This window comes from Nelumbo nucifera, chromosome 2 (genome assembly GCF_055504915.1).
Source record: "Nelumbo nucifera cultivar China Antique chromosome 2, China Antique-T2T, whole genome shotgun sequence".
Taxonomy (NCBI): domain Eukaryota; kingdom Viridiplantae; phylum Streptophyta; class Magnoliopsida; order Proteales; family Nelumbonaceae; genus Nelumbo; species Nelumbo nucifera.
In genome coordinates this window covers 37,131,346-37,153,763 of record NC_142650.1, presented here as the reverse complement: position 1 = coordinate 37,153,763, position 22,418 = coordinate 37,131,346, and the positions used below count along the sequence as shown (strand labels likewise).

Sequence of the window (22,418 nt, the reverse complement as noted above, 5' to 3'; positions counted from 1 at the left end):
AAATCAATGGTCTATTCATCAGATTGATTTTGATAATGCCTTTCTGTGGGATTCGACAAGCTCACTCACTAGTTAACACAAATGGGTTTTAGAGCCTTTACAGCTGATACTTCTTTATTTGTGTTATGCTCCAAGACTGTTACTTTTTATCTTCTTCTATATGTGGATGATATTTTACTTATTGAGAACTCCCAAAGTGCTATCCATAGCTGCATTTAGGAGATCTCTCGCCATTTCTCTCTTAAAGATTTGGGTCTTGCTGCATTCTTCCTCGGTATTCAACTTATTTGGCATCCTCATAGGGTCCTCAGTCAACGTTAGTACATCACAAATCTACTACGTCAAGCTCACATGGAAGCTGCAAAGCCCATTTCTTCTCCTATGACAGTTCATCCTAAGATCACTCAGTATGGTGGTTGTCCTCTTGATGATCCTACGGAAAATAGAAGTATTGTTGGTGCTCTTCAGTATGTGGCGATCACCCATTCGGACATCTCATTTGCAATAAGAAAAGTCTCTTAGTTTCTTCAGTCTCCTACTAATGAACACTGGGCAGCCGTGAAACACATCTTGCGTTACCTTAAGCATACTATTATGCATGGTCTGAACCTCTCACGGGCATCATCTACTTCTCTTTCTCTTCATGCTTATTCAGATGTTGACTGGGCAGGTTGTCTAGATGATAGATCTATCAGAGGCTTTGCTATCTATTTAGGTCCGAATTTAATTGCTTGGAGCTCTCGCAAACAAGCTACAGCAACATTGAGTCTGAATTTCATGCTTGTGCCACATCAGCAATTGAAATTCTTTAGATTACATCTCTCCTTCTTGTTGCCAACCCTGCGTTCTGTGCTCAGACTTGTTATGTTGAAGTTGACTTTCATTTTCTCTGGGATCTTGTTCTTGCACGATGCCTCAAGCGTCCGTTTTATCTCTTGCAAGGATCAGGTTGCTAATATTCTCATCAAACCTCTTGCCGGTGATCATGGAGCTTGAGGGGGCGTATTAGAGTATATCCTGTTATGTATTTCAATTAGGATAGGACTCCATCTTAGGATAATAATTATCATTAGAGATTTAGGATAATTGTTATCCTAATGAGATGAACTTTGTTGGTTGTTATCTCTCTAGGACTCTATCTAAGAAAGAATTTCCTTTCATGTAAAACTCCTCTATTATAAATTCAGTACAAGTCCAAGGGCCAATTCATTTTGCGCCCAAATATTCTTGGTGCTCTTTAGTTTTAACTGCCATCGCCATGCACTTAGCTGCAAACTAGTGCTGCCAATGGTTCCAATCTACTTTCAACCAGATTCTTATCGGGTTCGACCTGATAAGACCCGATTGTAATTTGACAAAAAAAACTACTTATATTTAAATAGCTAGACACGTTTAGATATCATATTATCAGTTTAGAGCAGTAACCAAAACCGATTCCCAGGCAATTATAGTCGAGATGCATAAATGATCAACTGGACTGGATTCTCATATTCCTAAGCTAGCAAAACAGACAACTAGCAGTTCATCAAGTCCTAAGTACTAACAGCGAACTCCTCTTACAGAATTACGTGGTAGCAGTTACAATGTTTTGCAACATCAACTGACAGTTCTTAATCAGCTCATCAACCACCTATGATACAGATTCAGAGTCCCCAAACCCACCAGAATCTTCGACAACTTCGCACGCTTCTTCTGGGTTAACAGTAAAGCTAGTTGTCGAGGACCCAGCTGCAGCATTTTCCGGCGAGACCACACCATGTGGAAGCAATGACTTTCTCTTGCTTCTGATTGGTTGCCATTTCCTCAACGTGTCTGAGATCTCCCCGTCCCGTCTGTCTCTAGATTGTGGATGCTTTTCTGTTTCCAAGGACCAACTTCTTTGATCTCGACCAGCTACACCTGTTGCTACAGTTGGGAAGAGAAATGGTTTATACCAACAGGCAAGAACTACAAGAAGCATTATATAAACGTACAAGGAAGCCCAGACGTAAAATGTCCATTTCCAATTGTACACGAATTCTTTTCTCCAAGGAAGCTTGGAATTTACGAGGATCTCAGCTTCATACAGTTCTGGGAGAGAAGTGATTCCAGCTCTTGGTTTTAATCTTATTCTGATTGCCTCCGTCCTTGGTTTTCCCTCCATGTGTTTCAGTACATCTACTGTGATCTTCTGCGTCTCACCTGAAATCCCCAGTGTGAGGGGTATGCCCATAACAAATGTACGCATCAGTCGAACTGGGGGGCTTCTAAAACGCAACATGCATGGCTGACTAGATGTTGCTAGAACGTCTCCAGTTGCTGATAGAACCTCTGCAGTCAACTGATAAAACAGTATTGAATAATAATTGCTTAGAAATTAATGAGTGGGCTCTAGTGCAGTCTGGGTATTGCAGTTCATATTGCCAAGAATGTTTGTTTGTTCTGAAAGAAATCATATATATGTTAGAGCTAGCTCATACTGTTCTTGAGCTTAACAGTGGTTCGAGATAAATCATTCAAGCCCAGTTGCTGACTAGGACTCCGGCTGGCATCATGGATGGCAAAATGGTTATGAAAAACCAACCTGAGACTCCCCTGAGAGAGAGAGAGGGCATTGAGGTAGTTGAGAGCCATTGGTACAGTAAACAAGCTCCTGGATTTGGAAAAATAGAGGTTGATGGAGCCTCTGGTTTTCAGATGCTTAACCATGAAGGAAAGCCCCTCTTGAGCAGTTGCAAAGCTCTATAAATAGAGCCACACACTCCCAGTTCTTCCATCGAGCAAGAGACAACCAACTCCGAAGAGAAGTTCTATTTTCTGGTTTTTTGTTGTTCTGTTGAGAGAAAAGCTCTCCAGTTCGGTTTTAGGTGAAGAAGAGTAAGAGAGAGAGAGAGAGAGAGAAAGGGAGAAGTGATTTCCAAGCTCTGACATCTCAAATAGGGGCCATGGATGCTGCATTGGCTTCAATTGCTCAAGGTCAATCCATGGTTATTTCACATCATTTTAGAGTATAGATTGATCCTTTCATACTTCTAATGTGTTTAGAAGTTTACATAAAGGCATACCATTGGTATCTAAGAGGTTCTATGCACTGAAACAATTGAAAATTTGATATTTTCTTCTCTGTTTCTAGAAAGATTCAGACCTGTAAATTGCCAGTTTATGCTGATTTCTTACCAGAGGAGAGAACAATCCCTAGGTGGTCGGCAGCGATAGAGGAACCATTTTCTGGTGGCTGATCGCACTGTCAACACCCCTCCAATGCTGTTGTGTTCGCTCCATCGAGTGAACACTATAGCACCCAAAAACGGGCAAAGAAGATGACCTTTCAAGGGTCAGGTCCTATGGATACCCGACCCGACCCATTTAAATTAAGGTTTGGATTTCCCTAACCTGATTCGGTCCAGCTTGACTCGGTTCGACCCAAATAATCCGTATCAATTCGGTTTTAGTTGACTTGATTCAGTTCGAATTTGTCTGGCTTGAATCTATGCTGTTCGAATCGGTTTGGGGTGGTCTGGTTCAAATTGATGACAGATTATGATAAGGTCATATTTGTGGAGCTGGTTCAAGGGGATGTCCAACCCCGTTTGGATGAAATCTTGTAGGCCCATAGTAAGCCTTTTATATATAAATTTTTAGAGGAAAAGTCCCTTTGGATGTGGATATATCGGACCAGTTCTATGACTAATACATTGGTTCATTATCATACTAACAAGTTTAGGAGGCCGGTTCAGGGAGTTTTCAACCTCAGATTAGGCTGAAATTTGGAGGGCTCATAAAGGACCCTATTTTCCACATGTGTATAAAATATATTCTAAAATAACTTATATATGCATAATTTAATCCAATTCAATGGTTGTTCTGCTAATTTTTGTAGTTTTGCCCAAATATTTATCAGTTTTGTAATACCTGCTGTTTACTTGCTAAAAAAGGCACATGATGATGATTCTGGTACATGTATTAGACTTATATTGTCTTTATTTGGAGTATTACTATGTGGTTCTCCTTCATGAATAAGTCATATACTTTAAATGGTTAGAGTGGGATGGAAAGATTAAAAGGTGATGGGTGTATTGGATAACAAGAACAATAATATATTACATCAATCTTGATTTAGGACCTAATCAGGATTATATTATATAATGGTCTTGATGAGACTTAACTGCTAGTTACCCCAATTTTATGTTAATTTATTGATATGTGTGCATTTTTATGCACTTTTGGCATGACATATTTGTACACTTATTATTATGAAATTTGCAATTGTTAATCTAGCTATGGTTACTGGTTAATTGTTAATCTAGCAATGGTTACTGGTTAATTGTCTGGTAAACTTTAACAAATAGTAGGAATAGATCATAGTTGTTCTTAGGTCCATGGATCTAGACCTTGCGATTGGGGCTAACCAACTGAAGTCACTAGTATTGGTACTAGTGAATAAAAAGCGCTTCATGAAAAGTGGGAATGCTCAAATTTGCATGAGTTTGATGATCATGCAATTGATTATTTAAAGGTAGTAGAAGAATATTTTGCTAGATCCACCAAAACACTGGCAAATACCCTTGTGATCAAAATGATGACTATGAAGTATGATGGTTGTGGTGGGGTATGTGACCACGTCATGAAAATGAGCGACATTGGAAAATCAACTGAAAGGAATGGATATGGAAATATCTAAAGGATTCCATGTGCATTTCATTATGACTTCTCTTCTATATAGTTTGGTCTATTCAAGATCAACTACACTACATAGAAAGAGAAATGGAAGATGAGTGAGTTGATTATTACTGTGCGTTCATACTTGAAGGTGTCTATCTTACTATTGGGCCACATAAGACACTTCAAAAAAAAAGTCAAAGGAAGGATAAGGAAACGACCATAGTTGTAGAAGGTGAGGATCACATGGCACATTGCTTCTTCTGTAAAGAGAAGGAACACGTAAAGAAGGAATGCCCTAAATATGCAGTATGGATCAACAATAAAAGTAAGGGTTTTTCCTTCATGATTTCTAAATCCAATCTCACTTCCTGATAAGTGGTGGGTGGAGACAAGTGTTACAACTCATGTCATGGTTTTTGTGCAAGGCTTTCTAACAATCCGATGACTGCATAAGAGAGAATGCACCATAGTAGAGGTAGATGTTGAAATCATAGGGGGACATCATCTCAATTTAAATATCAAATTTCACTTCCTAAACTTGATTCCTCTAGTTTTGAATTATAATTTAAGAACAAAAGTTATACTCTAATCCATGGTTCCATTAAAGTTGGATGTGATATGTTGTGTGGTAAACTTTATTAGATTAATTTGCACATAGTATGGACCATTAAAAAGTAGCCAAGAAAGTCATGCACTATTTGCAAGGGACTAAAGATTATATACTCACTTATAAGTGAGTAGAAGAGTTGGAGGTAATAGGGTATACAGATTTTGAATTTATTGGATGTCGAGATATACAAGGAAGGAGGACCTATTTCATTGAGAAATGCAAAGCAAGATGCAATGACTACTTCACCAAGATCTTGACATTTGCCTAATAAAGTTCCAGATTAAAATAAGAAACTAGAGCCATGACTATTGTAAATGAGTCCTTTGAGATAGGAGAGGTCTTTATATAGTTTATTCTTTCCTAAGTGTATCCTTTTGCAATGAGTGGCTTTATATTTCTCAATACTCCCCTTAAAGTCCTTTTTGGTTTTAAAAACCCATTTACAACTTATTGGATCGATTCTTCTAGGTACCCAAACCTCAATGCTTTCCATGGATTCCAACTCATCCTTCATGGCTTCTAATCAATGAGTTGATTCCTTAGAGTTCATAGTTTAGCAAATGATACAAGATCATTTTCAAATTCGATTTGTGCTCACATTCATTTACTCAACTCCTATTCACACTCATTCTATATTATTTGAAATCTTCTAAGTGGGATCTGTTCTATCGGTGTTTATCCTCAATGATTTAATTATTTAGACAATTTGTGTACCAATCTTAAGATTTAACTTGGTACAATTCTTTCCTAGATTATATGTACAAGAATAATCTCCAAATTTTCTTGAAAGGTGGTTTGTCTAGGTTCAAATCTCCCATTAAAATTTCTAAATTCTAGAAATTCAACCTACCTAGAATCAATAATTATAGTATTCAAGGTATGGCAAAGAAATTTGTTAACTCTTAGATCTTTTAGGGTAACCTATAAAATAACCACTAATCATTTTTAGGATCCAACCTAGTTATGGGTTGTGAACTTTTATCTCAATTGAACAACCCCAAACATGAAAATATCCTGATTGGGGTTTCCTACCATTCCATAAATCATATGGAGTATTAAATACACTTTAATAGGGATCTTATTCAGGATGTATACAAAAAACCATCTTTAAGGTTTCACCCCATAAATTTTTAGGTAAATTTAAATTATACAACATACTTCTCACCATATCCATAAGAGTATAATTTCGTAACTCTGCTAAACCATTATGCTCAAGTGTGCCCAACATAATGTAGTTAGAAACAATGCATGTTCCTGTAACAAGGGAAAGGCACTTGAGTTTTGACTTACTTTGGTGTATCTTCCATAATGTTCAATAATCTTCGTATTGAGTTAATTGTTAATATATATATATATATATATATATATATATATATATTTATATTCTTCCATAATGTTCAATAATCTTCTTATTGAGTTAATTGTTAATATATATATATATGTATTTGGAAAAAGGTGGTGAAGGTGATGAAGTATTTCTGTCCTCTCATAATTGGAGTAGGAAAGAAGCCACAAATATTTGTTTTGTGTTATTTTCAATAACTCTACACACCTTATGACACCTTTCTTGGTGGTCTTGGTTTGTTTTCCTTTATTCAATCCATACACATCAAAAGTCAAAATAATCTAATGAAATGAGAACTTCATCTTTTTGGCACATTCCACTTTTCCTTGGAAATGTAGCCAAATCTTTTAATAGAATCATGAAATAGAGTAAAAATTTTGTTCTTAAACTTAAAATTCAAAACTATAGGAACTCAAATGATATTTCTTTTAAATGTGGGTACATAGATAGTATCTATGAAATCTATATTAAAATCGACATTTAAAATGAGATGATATGTCCCTATGGCTTCAACATTTATCTTTTTTATGTTACCACATGTTTACTAGATAGGATTCATAAATCATAAGAGGTAACATCCTTACCTTTCTTATTGAACCAAACTACATGTTTTGGGCATTCCTATTTTTACATGTCCCTTATTTTTGCAAAAGAGCATGTCTTGTAATCCCACCTTCTACACCTATATCCTTCTCGTTACTCTTCTTCTAACTTCTTTTGAAATGTCTTTTATGTGACCTAGAGGTGATGTGAGCATGTTCAGAAATTTGACTTTGGAAGTCTTTCGTCTTCTTAAACACATAGTAATTGATCTTGAACTGACCTAATTGTGTAGGAAGAGAAGTCATAAATGAAATGTACATATTTCCATATCCATTACTTTCAGCTGATTTGTCATGTCACTCATTTTCATGATATGCTCATGTGCACTATCATGATCATCACACTTCATAATCATCATCTTAATTATATGGGTACTTGGCAGTGTTTTGATGAATCAAGCAAAATTCTTCTCCACCGCATTTTTCTTTTCAGAAATTATCCCATGGATTGTAGTAGAAATGATGATCCACATGATCATCAGACTCGTATAATTTAAGCATTCTCACTTTTCTCACTTTTGATAAAGTGTTTTTTGTTCACTAGTACTAGTGGCTTCAATGGGATTGAGTCGCAATTGAAAGATCTAGATCCATACACACTAGAAGAATCATGGTCTAGTCTTTCCATTTATTAAAATTTGTACTAGTCAACATTTCAACACTAGACAAATAACCCGTAAGCATTATTGGATTAACTATAATTGTATAATAGTAAATGTACAAAAAATGTCATCCCACACGCCAAGCATATACAAACATATCAATGACATAAATCAAATTGGGGGCAACAAGCAATTGAATTTTATCAAGACCATTACATAACATAATCCTTATTAGGTCTTGACCCATGATTCATTTAATGTTATTGTCTTTTCATTGGGCTGAACAATAATTTTATAATGTTCATGGTCCAAACTAGTTAAGTGATTCTATTATTTAGATAGGCCCATCACCATTGGGCTAAGGGATTTCCAAGCAAAATGTCTTATTTATTCTTCTTGTCCCACTTCAACCATTCAAAGTAGCATCCTTCAGTTGGGTCAATCTACTACCCATCATGGTTAGGTACAAAAATATGACTTATAGAGGAGACCCTCACAGTTATACTTAAATGAAATAAATATAAATATAAAATATGTATAATAATTATTACCACATGTATTTTTCATATAATTAATAGAAAATATTACAAAACTAACAAATACAAAGGCAAAATGCAAATTTAGAAAAAATAACCATTTAACTAGATTAAAATAAGAATATCCAAGGATTATTTCACCATAATAGTTTTTACATAGATGGAAAATTGTGTCATTTATGAGCCCTCCAAATTTCAACCTAATCTGAGGTTGGAAACCCTATAAACATGCCTCCCAAAATTGATGGTATGATAATGAACTAACAAATCAATCACTAAACTGGTCCAATATCTCCAAATCCAAAAAAAAAAAAAAAAGTTTTAGCTTGAAATTTCACATATAAATGGATCATGGGTCTATTATGGGTCCATAGAATTTCAACTAGAACGGAGTTGAAAAACCTCTTGAACCAACCCCACAAAGGTGAGTTTATCTTAGCCTTCAACTTGAATTATGCCCATCTGACCCAATTCCAATGCCACTGATTTAGATTGATAGAGCTGAGTGAACTAGATTGAATTGCGCAAATCAGAACCAAACCAAATCGATTCAAGTCATTTGAATCGAGTCAAGTTGGATTGTGCTGAACTACAGTGTTTGCTTGAACAGAGCATCCCAGTGGGGTGTTTAAGGGATTGTCGACTGACATCTGTTGAAATAGTTTACTTTATTTCTATTTTATTATTTTTTCTAGTTAGGGTTTGTTTGGTCTATTTAAAGTATTTATTTTATAGTTGTTATTGTACTTTAGTTACAACAGGGGCACAAGGGTCTTTTCCCTTTCTTTTTTTGGTCGCCCTAGCGCCACCAGTAATTCTTTTTGGTTTCCAATCTTTCTTCTTCTCTTCTACCTTCTCCCTTCTTCCTCTCCTCCCTTCTCTCTCTTATTTTTTGTCGTTTCTCTACTATTAAGAAGGTATCAGAGTGGGTTTATTGAATGTGAGAGCAAATCGAACAAGTCTTCCGCTTCAACTTGTTGTCTTCTCCAGACTAAGAACAAAAAACTGACTACAACTAGTACAAACCTTCCTATTTTTTTCTCTTATCTTTCTTGGTCATGTACCAAGAAAAAATTCAAATGAAGCTAGGCTGCTAAATGTTGTCAGAAATTTGTGAGGTTTAGACCTTTTTTTTTCTTGGATCATGTGATCCTTGAGATGACCTATTATTTCCAGTTTTTGGTGTGATTACAATTTGTTAAGGATTTCTCTTGATGGTTAATGCACTTAGACATGTTGGAAGATTGGTAGGTTGGAACTGTTAACCCATACAGGTCTGAAATCAATTTGATCTTACCTTTTTTGTTTGGAAATTGGTGTTGTTTTGTGCTCAGTTTGTGTCCAAACCGAAGTGTGTATGTGGACTGCTTATTTGCCATGGAACTAGGAATTTTTTTTTGGTGTAAGAAGGGATCCTAAGTTGTGTGTCGAGATTGAAATTTTTTAACCATGCCCTTTGAGAATTCTATAACTTCTGGAGTTTCAGGAAGTCAAAACAAAATGAGTGAGGGATTGATATGAGTTTTCCCATGGTTGTAATTCTCTTTGACTACCTTAAATGGTTTAGGGGAATCAAACTCTACATTATTGCTAGGGGAAATAAGATATATTAATGGTAAAGTAAAGGAACCAAAGACCGGAAGTGTTGAATATGATAGGTGAAACCAAAAAAATAGTATGGTGATGTCATGGCTCTTGGTTTCTATGTTGCCACAAGTAAGGAAGCCATTCATGTGGGTTGAAACAACTTGTGAAATATGGGAACAAGCAAAATCTACTTATTCAGAGCAAAGGCACTATGCCAAGATATACCAACTACAAGTTGAATCCTCTACTTGCTCAGTTACTTTTTTTCCTTCTTCATGTGTGTTTCAGGATTTGTCCTTGAGGAAGACGATTGTAGAGGAAGCATGGGGGATGGTCTCTACGTGTTGGAGAATAAAGCCGGTCTTCTACCTACAGAGTCCTTAAGTTCATCTAGTGAGAGTTAAGCCTACTTATGGCATAGTCATCTTGGTCATCTTTCTTTTGAATCATTAAAACTTATGTTTCTAGAATTATTTAAGTCTTTGTTATTTAGTGAATTGCAGTGTCGAACATGTCAATTGAGCAAACATTATAGAAGTTCTTTCATTTAAGAAATAAAATATATGAATTTCCATTTCATATTATCTATTCTGATGTTTAGGACTCTGTTATTCTTCCTACTAAGGCTGGAGATAAGTATTTCATTACTTTAATTGATGACTACTATAGATATACTTGAGTTTATCCTATGTGATATAGAGATGAAGTGCCAAAGATTGTAAAAGACTTTCAACACATGATTTTCACTTAATACTAAACTGAAATTTATATTTTCCAGTTGGACAATGCAAAAGAGTACTTCCAGTGATCTCACGGAGTTCTTTACTTCGTGTGGATCTCTTCATCGAAGCTCTTATGTTAGGACACCCTAGAAAAACGGTGTTACTGAAAGGAAAATTTGTCATCTTCTTGAAGTAGCTCGTGGTTTATTATTCCATATGAATGTTCCGAAACGCTTTTGGATGGATGTTCTGTGTGCTGCATATATCATTAATCATAGCCATCTTGGTTACTAGAGTATAAGGCCCCACATCAATTTGTGTTTCCTACAGTTATGTTGTCCCCCATTCCAATGCATGTTTTTGGGTGTCGTTGCTTTATCCATGACTTGTCCCCTATTCATGATAAACTCGATCCTTATGTTATTCCTTATGTTTTCCTTGGTCACCCTTTATCTCAAAAGGGTTACCGTTGCTATGACCCCACCTCATATAAGTACTATGTCTCCATAGATGTATCATTCTTTGAGAGTCAACCTTTTTTCTCGGTTTCTCCTCAGGGGGAGAGTAGGATTGAGGAAAAACACACCCAGGCTCAGACTCAATTACCTCCTCTTCCTAACCGTCCTCCATTTCGTGTTTTTCTTCACCGCCATAAGAGCCAATAGAGTTCAAGAGCCGTGGAACATGAAATTGTGCAACTAACATCATTGGATTCTCTAGAGATAGATCCTCCTCATCAGCCAGGTACACTTGTTATGCCTGAACCTCTTAATACTGATCCCCTGTTATTAATGATCTTGATGTTTCTATTGCTAAGAAAGGGTGTTAGATCTTATACTTACTAATTATCCTATCTCTCACTTTTTGTCCTATGATCATATTTTACCTTCATATCGTACATTCATTTCCTCCGTTGACAGTGTCTCTATTCCTAAGAATGTGGCAAAAGCTTTATCCAAACATAAATGGACAGATGCAATGAAGGAAGAAATTGATGCGTTGCACAAAATAGCACTTGAGAGTTGGTGGGATCTTCCTGAAGGAAAGGAACTAGTGGGATGCAAGTGGGTGTTCACAGTGAAGCATATGGCTGATGGAACAATTGAAAAGTACAAGGCCAAATTGGTGGCAAAAAGGTTTACATAGGTCTATGGAATAAAAATGCATTCTTGAATAAAAATACATGACTCAACCTCCATGTTTTTGTGCCAAAGGTAGAGAGTAGAAGGTGTGCAGGTTAAAAAAATCATTATATGGGTTGAAACAATCACCTCGGGTCTGGTTTAATAAGTTTCACTTAACTGTTCACTAAATGGGGTTCAAACAATGTCAGTCAGATTACACTCTGTTTATGAAGAAAGGTGAATGGAAAATTGCAGCTTTAATTATGTATGTTGATGACATAGTGATCATTCGAGACTGAAAGATTGAAATACAAAAACTGAAGAATTGCCCGCTCTCAAAAGGACATATTTATTTTTCAACGGAAATATGTACTAAATCTATTAGAGGATAGAGACAAGTTATGGGTGAAACTAATTAACTCATCAGGTGGGAGACAATTAAGAGGAGTTCTTGAAAGATGTGAAGAAATTCTAGAGATTTGTAGGGAGACTCTTATATTTGCCTATGACCAGGCCTGGTACTACTTATGCAATGGGTGTCCTTAGTTAGTTCATGCACAATCCTAGGACAACGCACTTTGAAACTGTAGAGAGGATCCTTAAATACCTCAAGAAGTTTCTAGGAGCTGATTTGCTGTTCCAGAAATATAGGCATTTGAAAGTGGAAGTGTATACAAATGCTGATTGGGTAGGGGCAGCAGATGACCTAAAATCTACTAGTGGGCATTGTACCTTTGTGAGAGGAAACTTGGCCACTTAGAGAAATAAGAAGCAAAGTGTAGTGGCTAGGTCCAATGTTAAAGCAAAATACAGAATTATGTCTCATGGAATTTCTGAAATCATGTGAATAAGAAACATGTTAGGTGAATTGGGTTTTATAATTAACAACCCCATGCCACTCTATTGGGACAATAAAGCTGCTAGCAACATTGTTGCGAATTCAATTCTCCATGATAGGAGAAAACACATTGAAGTGGACACGAATTTTATTAGAGAAAAACTTGAGAATAGAGAAGTGTGCACTCCATATATCAGTTCAGAAGAAAAACTTGCGAACATCTTCACCAAAGGTCTTCATCATGTAACGCATAATGATTTGTGTGACAAATTGAGCATGATTGACATCTATTCCCCAACTTGAGGGAGAGTGTTGAAATAGTTTATTTTATTTCTATTTTATTATTTTGTCTAGTTAAAGTATGTTTGGTCTATTTTTTAAAGTACTTATTTTTTGTTATTGTACTTTAGTTACAAGGCACAAGGGTCTTTTCCCTTTCTTTTTTGGTCGCCCTATAAATATTAACATATTTTGGCGCCACCAGTAATTCTTTTTGGTCGCCAACCTTTCTTCTTCTCTTCTACCTTCTACCTTCTCTCTTCTTCCTCTCCTCCCTTCTCTCTCTTATTTTCTATCGTTTCTCTATCGTTAAGAACACCCAAATTCCTCGTCGTTTCTGACCACCCAAGAACCCATTTCAAAACAATTGGATTATTCTAGTGGGATTTTTAGGCCTGCTATGTCTACTATAGCAGTTCTAACAAAGAAGAAAATACAACATTTCAATTCATTTCAAAGCATAGAACCGCTTTAGATGTAAATGTCTAACCTTGAGCAATGGATGTAAATGCAACGCTGCCCCCAGGACTCCCTTTATATATGAGAGCTTTGAAATCTTCTCAGACAAGGGAAATATAAATGTCTAACCTTGAGCGATGGATGTAAATGCAATGCTGCCCCCATGGCTCCCTTTAGATGTATGAGAGCTTTGAAATCTTCTCAAAAACCTTGTCTGCTTTTCTTCTCTACTACATTGCCAGAAATGAAAATGAACTTAGGTGGGTGTGGCTCTATTTATAGAGCTTTGTAACCACCTAAGAGGGGCTTTCCTTCATGATTAGCTATCTAAAAGCCAAAGGTTACTACATCAACCTCTATTTTTCAATTCCAAGACCTTGTTCACTGTGAAACAACAGCTCTTAACCGCCTCAATACACCCGGTCTCTCATGGGAGTTTTAAGTCGATTTCTAAAGCCCCCTCTACCAGCTGAAGTCTCAAATCCCAATCAACAATTGGGTCTCAATGAATCATTTCAAGCCACCGTTGAGTTCAAAAACAATATGAGCTCTAACAACTACATAAACAAATTCAAAATCAAGAAAATATAATTCGAAATGCCCCATTCAATCTATCAACACGGGCCTATCTTTAAGCCAAGCTGGATCTAGTAGTTTATAACATGGTCATTGCAACTCTGCTCAACCTAGTGCATGAAATGGAATGTATATATTAAGATATTTGTAGGTTGATATCCTCACAAGATCTCCACCCTAAAACCAGTTTTTTAAAACCCAACCGAGCTGAATTGCTTTTCCTATGGGTCGACATGTCAGCTGTTCATCCATATGGACCAACAGGTCAACCAGTGATTTCATCATTACAAAAATTTTCCAAAGTTAAAATAGTGCAGAAAACCGATGACATGTTGAATGGATAAGTGGTTCGGTTAATGGGTCGTTCACTATGTTATTGAGTTTTGTGATACGACCGCAACTGAATTGTAAATGGGTCACTGGTCCGACCAGCCAGGTCAAAAGACAGGTTGAAAAACGTTACCTTAACCAACCCCTCCGGATTCGAGGATTGGATCAATTTGGACCCGGTATGATCCCATCATTTATACGTGTCAATTTGGGATCTAACCACTAATCTGGCCCGAATGCATATTAATGGATATATCATGGATCCATTGCATGATATTCCAGGGATCCTAGTCACTTGAGGCCATCTCCAATGTGGATCTGGATTTGACAGATCCGATCCCCAATATTCCGAAGCTCCGTCAAGTCCATTGCCAGTCAGCCTAGGTACTGAAAACAGAGCCAAGGTGAGGGAACATGCAGAAACCCCTCAACCTCAAAATTCCAAAAATGGATTCCAGCCATTGAAACCATCACCACTTAGCACATTAACATCTATTTCCAAGTTCTAAACAGATGATCTATGGCTGTGATTTCTGCACTTCGACCATATAAATCAATTCACTCGTCCATTCACCAACAATTGTAATAATATAAGAGAACTAAGTAAGAGAACAAGATTTTTTTTTTTTTGAAAAAAGATCAAGAATTAATAACCATCAGAAAACAGTCAAACCAATCCAGATTAGATTCTTTCTTCTGAAACGCAAAGAAATAAACGGATCAGTACCTGAAAGACGCCAATTTGCCGGTTAAAATCGGATTCCGGCATCAGAAGCACGACCGAAACATAGAAGGTGTGCCCAGCTGGAATCGCCCTTTTCACATTCCCTTGTAAACCACCGCTGAATGAGAAGACTGCGCTGGGATGAACATCAGTGTAATCGAAATGCAGAGGCTCTCGAACGAACACAGGCTCCTCGACCCACCACTGAACCCACCCAACTCCAACAATAATGGCCAAAACCATGACAGCAGTCAGAAGCAGAACGGCATAAATAGCACCAACAAGCCCAAAGCCGAGCTTCCGCAAGAAGATGCCGCTGCCGTCGGCCACGCGGGATGGCACAGCCACCCCGGCACTTTCCCTTACTTCTTCGGCACGGTGAACGGACTCAAGAGACGTTGACAGGAAAGAGAAGAGGGTCGATGACAGATATTCTAAGCAGTTAGAGATGAGTTCTGCTTGGAAAGCTACCAACTTTACGAACCAGGCTGCTGGTTTCAGTATCAGGAGGTCGTCCTCTTTCGCCCTAGGATGAGGGATGGTGGTTAATAAGGTACGCCGGGATGGTCTAATCGGATGGGTATCCATAGGTTTGTCTAGTGTTCTTGAGACGGAGAAGAAGAGGAGAGTGGAGGACTTCTGGGCGTTTATTTCTAATTGTTTTTTTACTGAGATCTGCATGGAGGGAAACTGATAAGTGGTGGTTAGGCGATGCCAAGCACTGACACGTGTGTTGTAACTGTCTGAAGCCCAGCTCAAACGTTGAAACGTGTGTTGCAGTTGGAAGTACACGATAAATTAGAACTGCTGAAAAGCCGATTATTTACTTTTTTTTTAATAAATAGATTATTATTACTAATACTAAGAAACGCTAATAATAACTTATAAATAAAGCCAATTTTAGCACTGTTATATGGGATTGGAATGGTTATTGTGTCGCTGCTTATCATGGGCCAGCCATTTCTTTCGGCTATTCAAGCAGAGGTTATTGTTATTGGGAATGGTTTAGTGCTTGCTAGGCTGTGGATTCAGGAAGAATTTAATATCTACCGCAAATAAGATATTAGGGCTCGTTTGTTTTGCAACTGGAATGGGATGGGAATTGAAATAAAAAAAAAAAAAATGAGATTTCATTCTCAGAGGAAGGGCAGAAAATAGACATTTCTTCAAATTAGAAATACCATTCTAGTAGGAATGGGAATAGGATTCCATTCCCACTCAATCAAACAGTTGAAATCAGAATAACTGTTGGAATCAAAATAACCTGTTCCGATTCCAATTCCAAACCCCTATTCCTATAACCAAACGGGACATTAAATTACAGCCCAGATGTTTTTTCTTTTTATTTTTTTCATTTTGAAAAATATCTTTGACTAAGTGGATGTCTTTTTTTCTTTTATGTAAAGGGGAAATTAAATACTTTGGCTCATGGTCTTGTCAAGCAAGGCTTTGAGGATCAGGGCCCTTTCGTTTTTGTGATGGGATCTGCTCTTCACAAATGGGCCCCTCACAGGCACATCCACCATGCATTGGAAACATCTATGAATAATAACCAATAAGTACGGGAAATGTTCCCAATGCATGATAGGATGTACATGTGAAGTGCCCGGTGTGAGGAGCAGATCCAGTCTCTTAGTTTTTATTTTTAACTGTCTTGATTGATTACTGTTGTTAGCCGGTTCAGATCTTGTTAGCCTCCACTGCGTATCTTTGTCCAGTGGTTATTTCTTAGGCTCAGTTTGGAAGGAGTATAAATGTAAATATGTAGAGCGCAAAACTTTATATTTTGTATGTATTTGCACAGTATATATTTGCATTTGTACTCCTTTCAAACTCGGCCTTAGGTTCAGTATGGAAGGAGTATAAATACAAATATGTACAGTGCAAATACATACAAAATAATATAAAATACAAGGTTTTGCACTCTACATATTTATATTTATACTCTTTCCAAACTTAGCCTTAGGTTACTACTTTATAGTATTAATGAATCGCCCTTTTCTGAGTAAAAAAGGAAACACCGGACTATTTACCAAGAAAATCTGTATATTGATCTTAATTATAAAAACTAAGGTAAATTGCTGTTGCTGAAACCTCCCCTAAGGTTTGTAACAATATTGATAATTTCTTTGCTTTTTGCTAATAACAGTCACTTATCCTGAAGTTTATCATATAAATGTAATTACACTCCATTAGAATAGAGATAAAAATTAACTAAAATATCCATTTGTAGCAACAGGCCGGATTTCCTGCCCACTACTCTACCCACACTCTATCCGCTGTGAATTATTGCCACACATAGTCATCTTGAATTGTGAGATGTATGGCTACAATTTACAACGAATAGAGTGTGGGTAGAAAAAGTGAGTATAAGAAATCTGGGTTCTTGTAGCAATCCACAAAATTACTGTTCATCATCAACTTTTGAACTTCTAACATAACAACTCCCATTTGAGCATGTTTAGACTCTGATATCATGACTATACCCACTACACTTCCCTTCATACCTGTTCCCTGTATATAACCGTTCAACCCGTAGCCATGTCTCAACTCTTGCCAATACTATATATTCTCTGTACTGGCTGCCCCTTTCCCAACTCTCGATGTCACAACCATTATTATACTGCCCATCAATATCCCCCACCACACCAGATAAAGAATTAGCAAAGGCAAGACTCAAAATGAAGGGAAAATCTCAATGCTTAGGCTGGTCTAGACATTTGCATTATATAGAGTGAGAGTCCTTCAACTTACAACAGTGAGATGATGAATTCGATTAGGATACAATAGCTTAGAGATAAGGTGATATAGATATAGTTTAACTAAAACATGTTACAATGGATAGAGTTCCCAAGGTTACTTAAACTCCAATACGTATACGTCCCCTCAAGCGAAATGTCTAGGAAGGACATGAAGCTTGGTGCGAAGATGCATAAACTGAAATCCACTAGAGGTTTGGTCATCACATCAGCAATCTAGTCTTCCAAAGAAATGTATTGAACACGAAGAAAGTGAAAACCCACTTCTACATGATGGGTGCGTGCATGAAAAATAGGGTGAGCCGTCGAGTAATTTGCCCCAATGTTGTCAAACACAGACTTTATACTGGACCATGCAATAGTAGGTTCTTTTTTGGTGTTCCAAGCGACCAAGTTACGATCAAAGTAGATAGCAAAGCCTTCAGAAGAGTGCCGATTGTCAAGACTACCAGCCCAATCGATCTGCGTTGGAATATGCCAGTGATGGAGGAGAATTAGAGGCATAAAAATATAATCCATGGTCAAGGGTGTGTTTGAGATAGCGAAGAATCTACTTGACAGTAACCCAAGGATCTGTTGTTGGAGCGTGTAGAAATTGACACACCTTTGTTGACTGAAAAGGAAAGATTTAATCGTATAATAGTGACATATTGTAGAGTGCCCGCAAAGCTTTTGTATTCAGAGGGATCAGGCAAGAGATCACTAGAGAATTTTGAGAGTTTACAAGTGACGACTATGGGGAAGGTTTGAGGCTTTGCATTTTCGATACCAAAAAAATAATGTACATCACCTAGATCCTTGAGAGAGAAAGCCTGAGACACAGTTGAGATAAGAGCCCTATGATGGGAGTATAAGAATTCTCAATTAATAATATGTGATCAACATAAATCAACATATACAGGATAACCTTGTGATTATTGAAGATAAATAGTGGGGGATCAAGGCTGTACTCAGTCTAGAATACTAAGCCCATGCAGCTTGCATGTTTGTGTTTCTAAAACCTTTCGTGATAGGTTTGTCTTTTCCAAAGCTCAAACGTACCCCATAGATACTTGAAAATCCATTTCACTATGGCCTAGTGCTCCTTTCCACTTCTCAACAAATCTGCTAACAACTCCAACTGCATGTGTATAGACCATGGCATACATTAAACTACCCACTATGGAGGCATGAGGAGTCTTCTTCGTTTCTTCCTTTTCCTTCTTAATGGTAGGGCACTACTTGGAGTTCTAATAGGTTTTGCATTGTTTATGTTGAACCTTGCAAGTACATTTCCAATGTATTTTTCTTATGGTAACCACTATTTTCTTGTTTTCCTGTCACACGAGATCATCATGCCTAATATTTGCAGGTCTTAATTCTCTCATCTCTATCAATCTTGTTGGTGTCTTGCCCATCAATCAACATGTCATGGACAGAGAGTAGAAGAATAATGAAGGCAATGTGGTCCAATTGCGTTTTAGACTATCTGTGACTCTCCATGAATGAGTCAAACTTCTTGTACCATTGGAGTTTGTTTCAGTCCATATAAACCATTCCTCAGCCTACAAACCAAATATTCCCTTCCATTGGCTTTGAAACTTTTGGTTATTCCATGTTTATCTCTTCCTCGAAATCACCATAAAAAATAAAAATGTTGTCTTGGCATCAAGTTATTCCACCTCGACATCCAACCTTACAACTAATCTCAAAACAACTCTAATTGAAGTCATTTTCACAATAGGGGAGAAAATCTCACTAATAAACCCCTTTCTTCCTACCTAAATTCTTTCATAACCAATCTTACCTCATACCTTGATTGTGAGATTTTGTCCTCAATTTTTCAAAATCTCATTAATAAACCCTTTTCTTCTACCAAAATCCTTTCATAACCAATCTCACCTTATACCTTAATTGTGAGATTTTGTCCTCAATTATCCATCTGAACACCTACTAGTCTTAAGTGCTCCCTTTCCCCACACTTTTACAAAAGGTCATACATATGTGTGGCTCTCATGCAAGGAATTCATTTCTTCTTGCATGTCTTTCAACCACTTTGCCTTCTGCTTTCCGGTTATCACTTCATCAAATTTTAGGTTTCTCCCCCGTCTCCTCAATGAGCATGATGAATCTTTTTCCAGGAGATTTTTTGTTTGATCTTTGCAGCTTAATCACAGGCCATTGGATGAGCATCCACTTCATCCAGTATACAGGTTATTACATGAAATGACCAACTAAATCAGTATTTTGGTTCTAATGTGGTTGGGCATTTTCAACAATAAAATGGGTGAACCCAACAGTAATAATGAAAAAAAAAAAAAAACCGCTTTCCTTCTTGCTTACATGGCAACAATGTTTCCAAGAAAAAAAATCGATGTGGCATGAAGCAGCTATTTTTTGATCGGCTATGGTGTGGAGCATCTCAAAAAACAGCTCTCCTATAACACCATCATTGCCAAACACCATCTTAGATATCCTATGGCTCCCGGCCTGTTTGCTTTTGTTTCTAAAGAATTGGGATTTGCTTTTCATAGAATGTTCCTCACACCAATCTTACAGCCACATCCTATCATTTATTGGAAATATCTTCCATGAATAATAAGATATAAATATGAAAGATGTTCTGAATGTGTAGCTAAAACATGCTGAGAAGCGCTCTGGAGCAGATCCGGACTCATTTGTAAAGGCCACGTCTCTTATATCTTTCTAACTTTTTTTTTTCTCTCTTTTAATAATTCTTTTATTTACTTAAAAAAATCACAGCTCCCCAAGTCAATGGTTCATATAAAAATTGGCTGGAACCTTTAAGACCTAGCCCAACTTAATATATCCACAAGTTTGTCAATGGATAGAGAGTGTATCATCCGCCTCTTAGCTAGGATTTGATTTAAACATAATCTTATTACATGTCTAATTAAGAGGACAAATGGATTAAATAAATAAATAAATATCAACTTTCAAAAAGATTCCAAAAAAAAACTGGGTAAACTGGTAAATCATTCACATTTTTTATAATAAACAGTCAATTATTTGGAGACATTTTTTTTTGATACTTCAACGTGGAGCTTGAAACGATGTTAATTATTGACGTTCAATTGTTTATGTTCATCTTTGTGTGTCAGCTCTACTCCGTCATCCTCCCAAATTGCCGCGGATATTTTTAAATTAGTCAATTAAAATTGCTTAAAAAGCAAGGCTTTGTTTTGCTAGTTGGTTGAGGAGAGAAATGCGGTGCTGTGTCAACAAACTCAAACATCAAACGTTTCAACACTGCCAACTATCTAACGCCTCTGTCTCAATCAGGATCTACTACTGAGAAAGCTGTATTTAAATGAACATGACACCCAAGCTTGCTCCAGTCATGGTTTTTCATCGATAATTTGGATTTAGAAAAAGAAATAAGAAAAAAACTGCTCCAACCCGTGGTTTTTGAATCGCCGTTGATCCGGACGGTTGAATCATTCGACCCAGGAATCGTTCAGGCAATCGATTCTGTTTTACTCCAAATCCGATCTCTAGCAAAAAAACTGTTGAATAAACCAACGATCCATTAACTTGAACAGCCAAACTGTTGATCCATCAATTCATTTAATGGTTTTGACCGTTTTTTATTCTTAATTACTTTTTTTAAACTTTTTATTAAAATAAATTATTTATTCAAATCGAATAATCAAACCATCAACCTAAAAACCGATGATCAGAACAATTTTATTTCTAGATCGTTTTTTAAAACCATACTCCATCCAACCATTCAAATGTGGAAGATAGCTAGAAAGGTCCCAAACCATGTTATCCATTGCGTGTTCCAACATCCAAGAAAGGACCTCTTCCCCAAAGAAACTCTACACGCATTGGCATCCACCTGGGGACATCCCCTTAGTAATGTACGGACATATTCCCAATTAATGTATGGTGGATGTCAGTGTTTCAGGGCGTCTTTAATTTTGTTGAGAGAGAATCCAGGCCCACAAAATAATAATCTAAAGGAGTATCTTTAAGAGTGATAGGATGGGCTTCCTAAACATGCCCTACACTTTCGATCCCAACTGTGCATTCGGAACATCACCCAATAATAAGAATGGGGACATGAAATTCATACATAGTTTGGATCGCTCTAGATCGACTATCCCAAACTGTTCTTACATTCTTATCCACACAACACTATGGGTTGTGTATTGAGAACATCTCCTTCTGAATGATAAGAGAGATATTCCTAATACGTAGCTACAATGTTATGTTGATAGGGTTGTGGGAACATCTTGACCTGTCTGTTTCAAGTTTTGGAACTTACCATATAATAGAACACACTCCGGATCTCCTACCCACATGAGCTCTGCTCGCATCTATCCACAACACCCCCCCGTGAATTGGGAACATCTCCCCCTGCATATAATACTATGCAGGAGGATAAGATATTCTTCATGTGTAATTACGATGTTATGTGAATAGACATGAACAAAGTTTGTATGGGCCGGACTCGTCAAAACGACTATATAACACGGTTTGGTTCCAAAACCAGCAATAGCATACAAATGGCATTCAGCATTCAGCATTCAGCAAGCTGCTGGTAGTGTTTGTGAATCAAATGAAACACGAATACAACGACTAACCCTTACCTGACTTAAGTAATAAAGGGTTACGTTGTAATTAATCACCCACATGGATGCCTTAAGATCTTCTCTCCTTTCTCTTGGAGCCCACTTGC

General features: G+C 37.1%; 1 protein-coding gene across 1 annotated transcript; it reads right to left on the bottom strand.

Annotated features, from left to right (window-relative positions):
* Positions 1-1,434: 1,434 nt before the first annotated feature.
* Positions 1,435-15,627, bottom strand: LOC104599351 (Putative adipose-regulatory protein (Seipin)). Its single transcript, XM_010261863.3, has 2 exons — positions 14,979-15,627; positions 1,435-2,320 (listed from the first exon to the last, which is right to left on the bottom strand). Exons 1-2 carry the CDS (start codon positions 15,561-15,563, stop codon positions 1,631-1,633), a joined length of 1,275 nt encoding a protein of 424 aa, XP_010260165.1. The 5' UTR covers positions 15,564-15,627; the 3' UTR covers positions 1,435-1,630.
* Between the last annotated feature and the right edge of the window lie 6,791 nt (positions 15,628-22,418).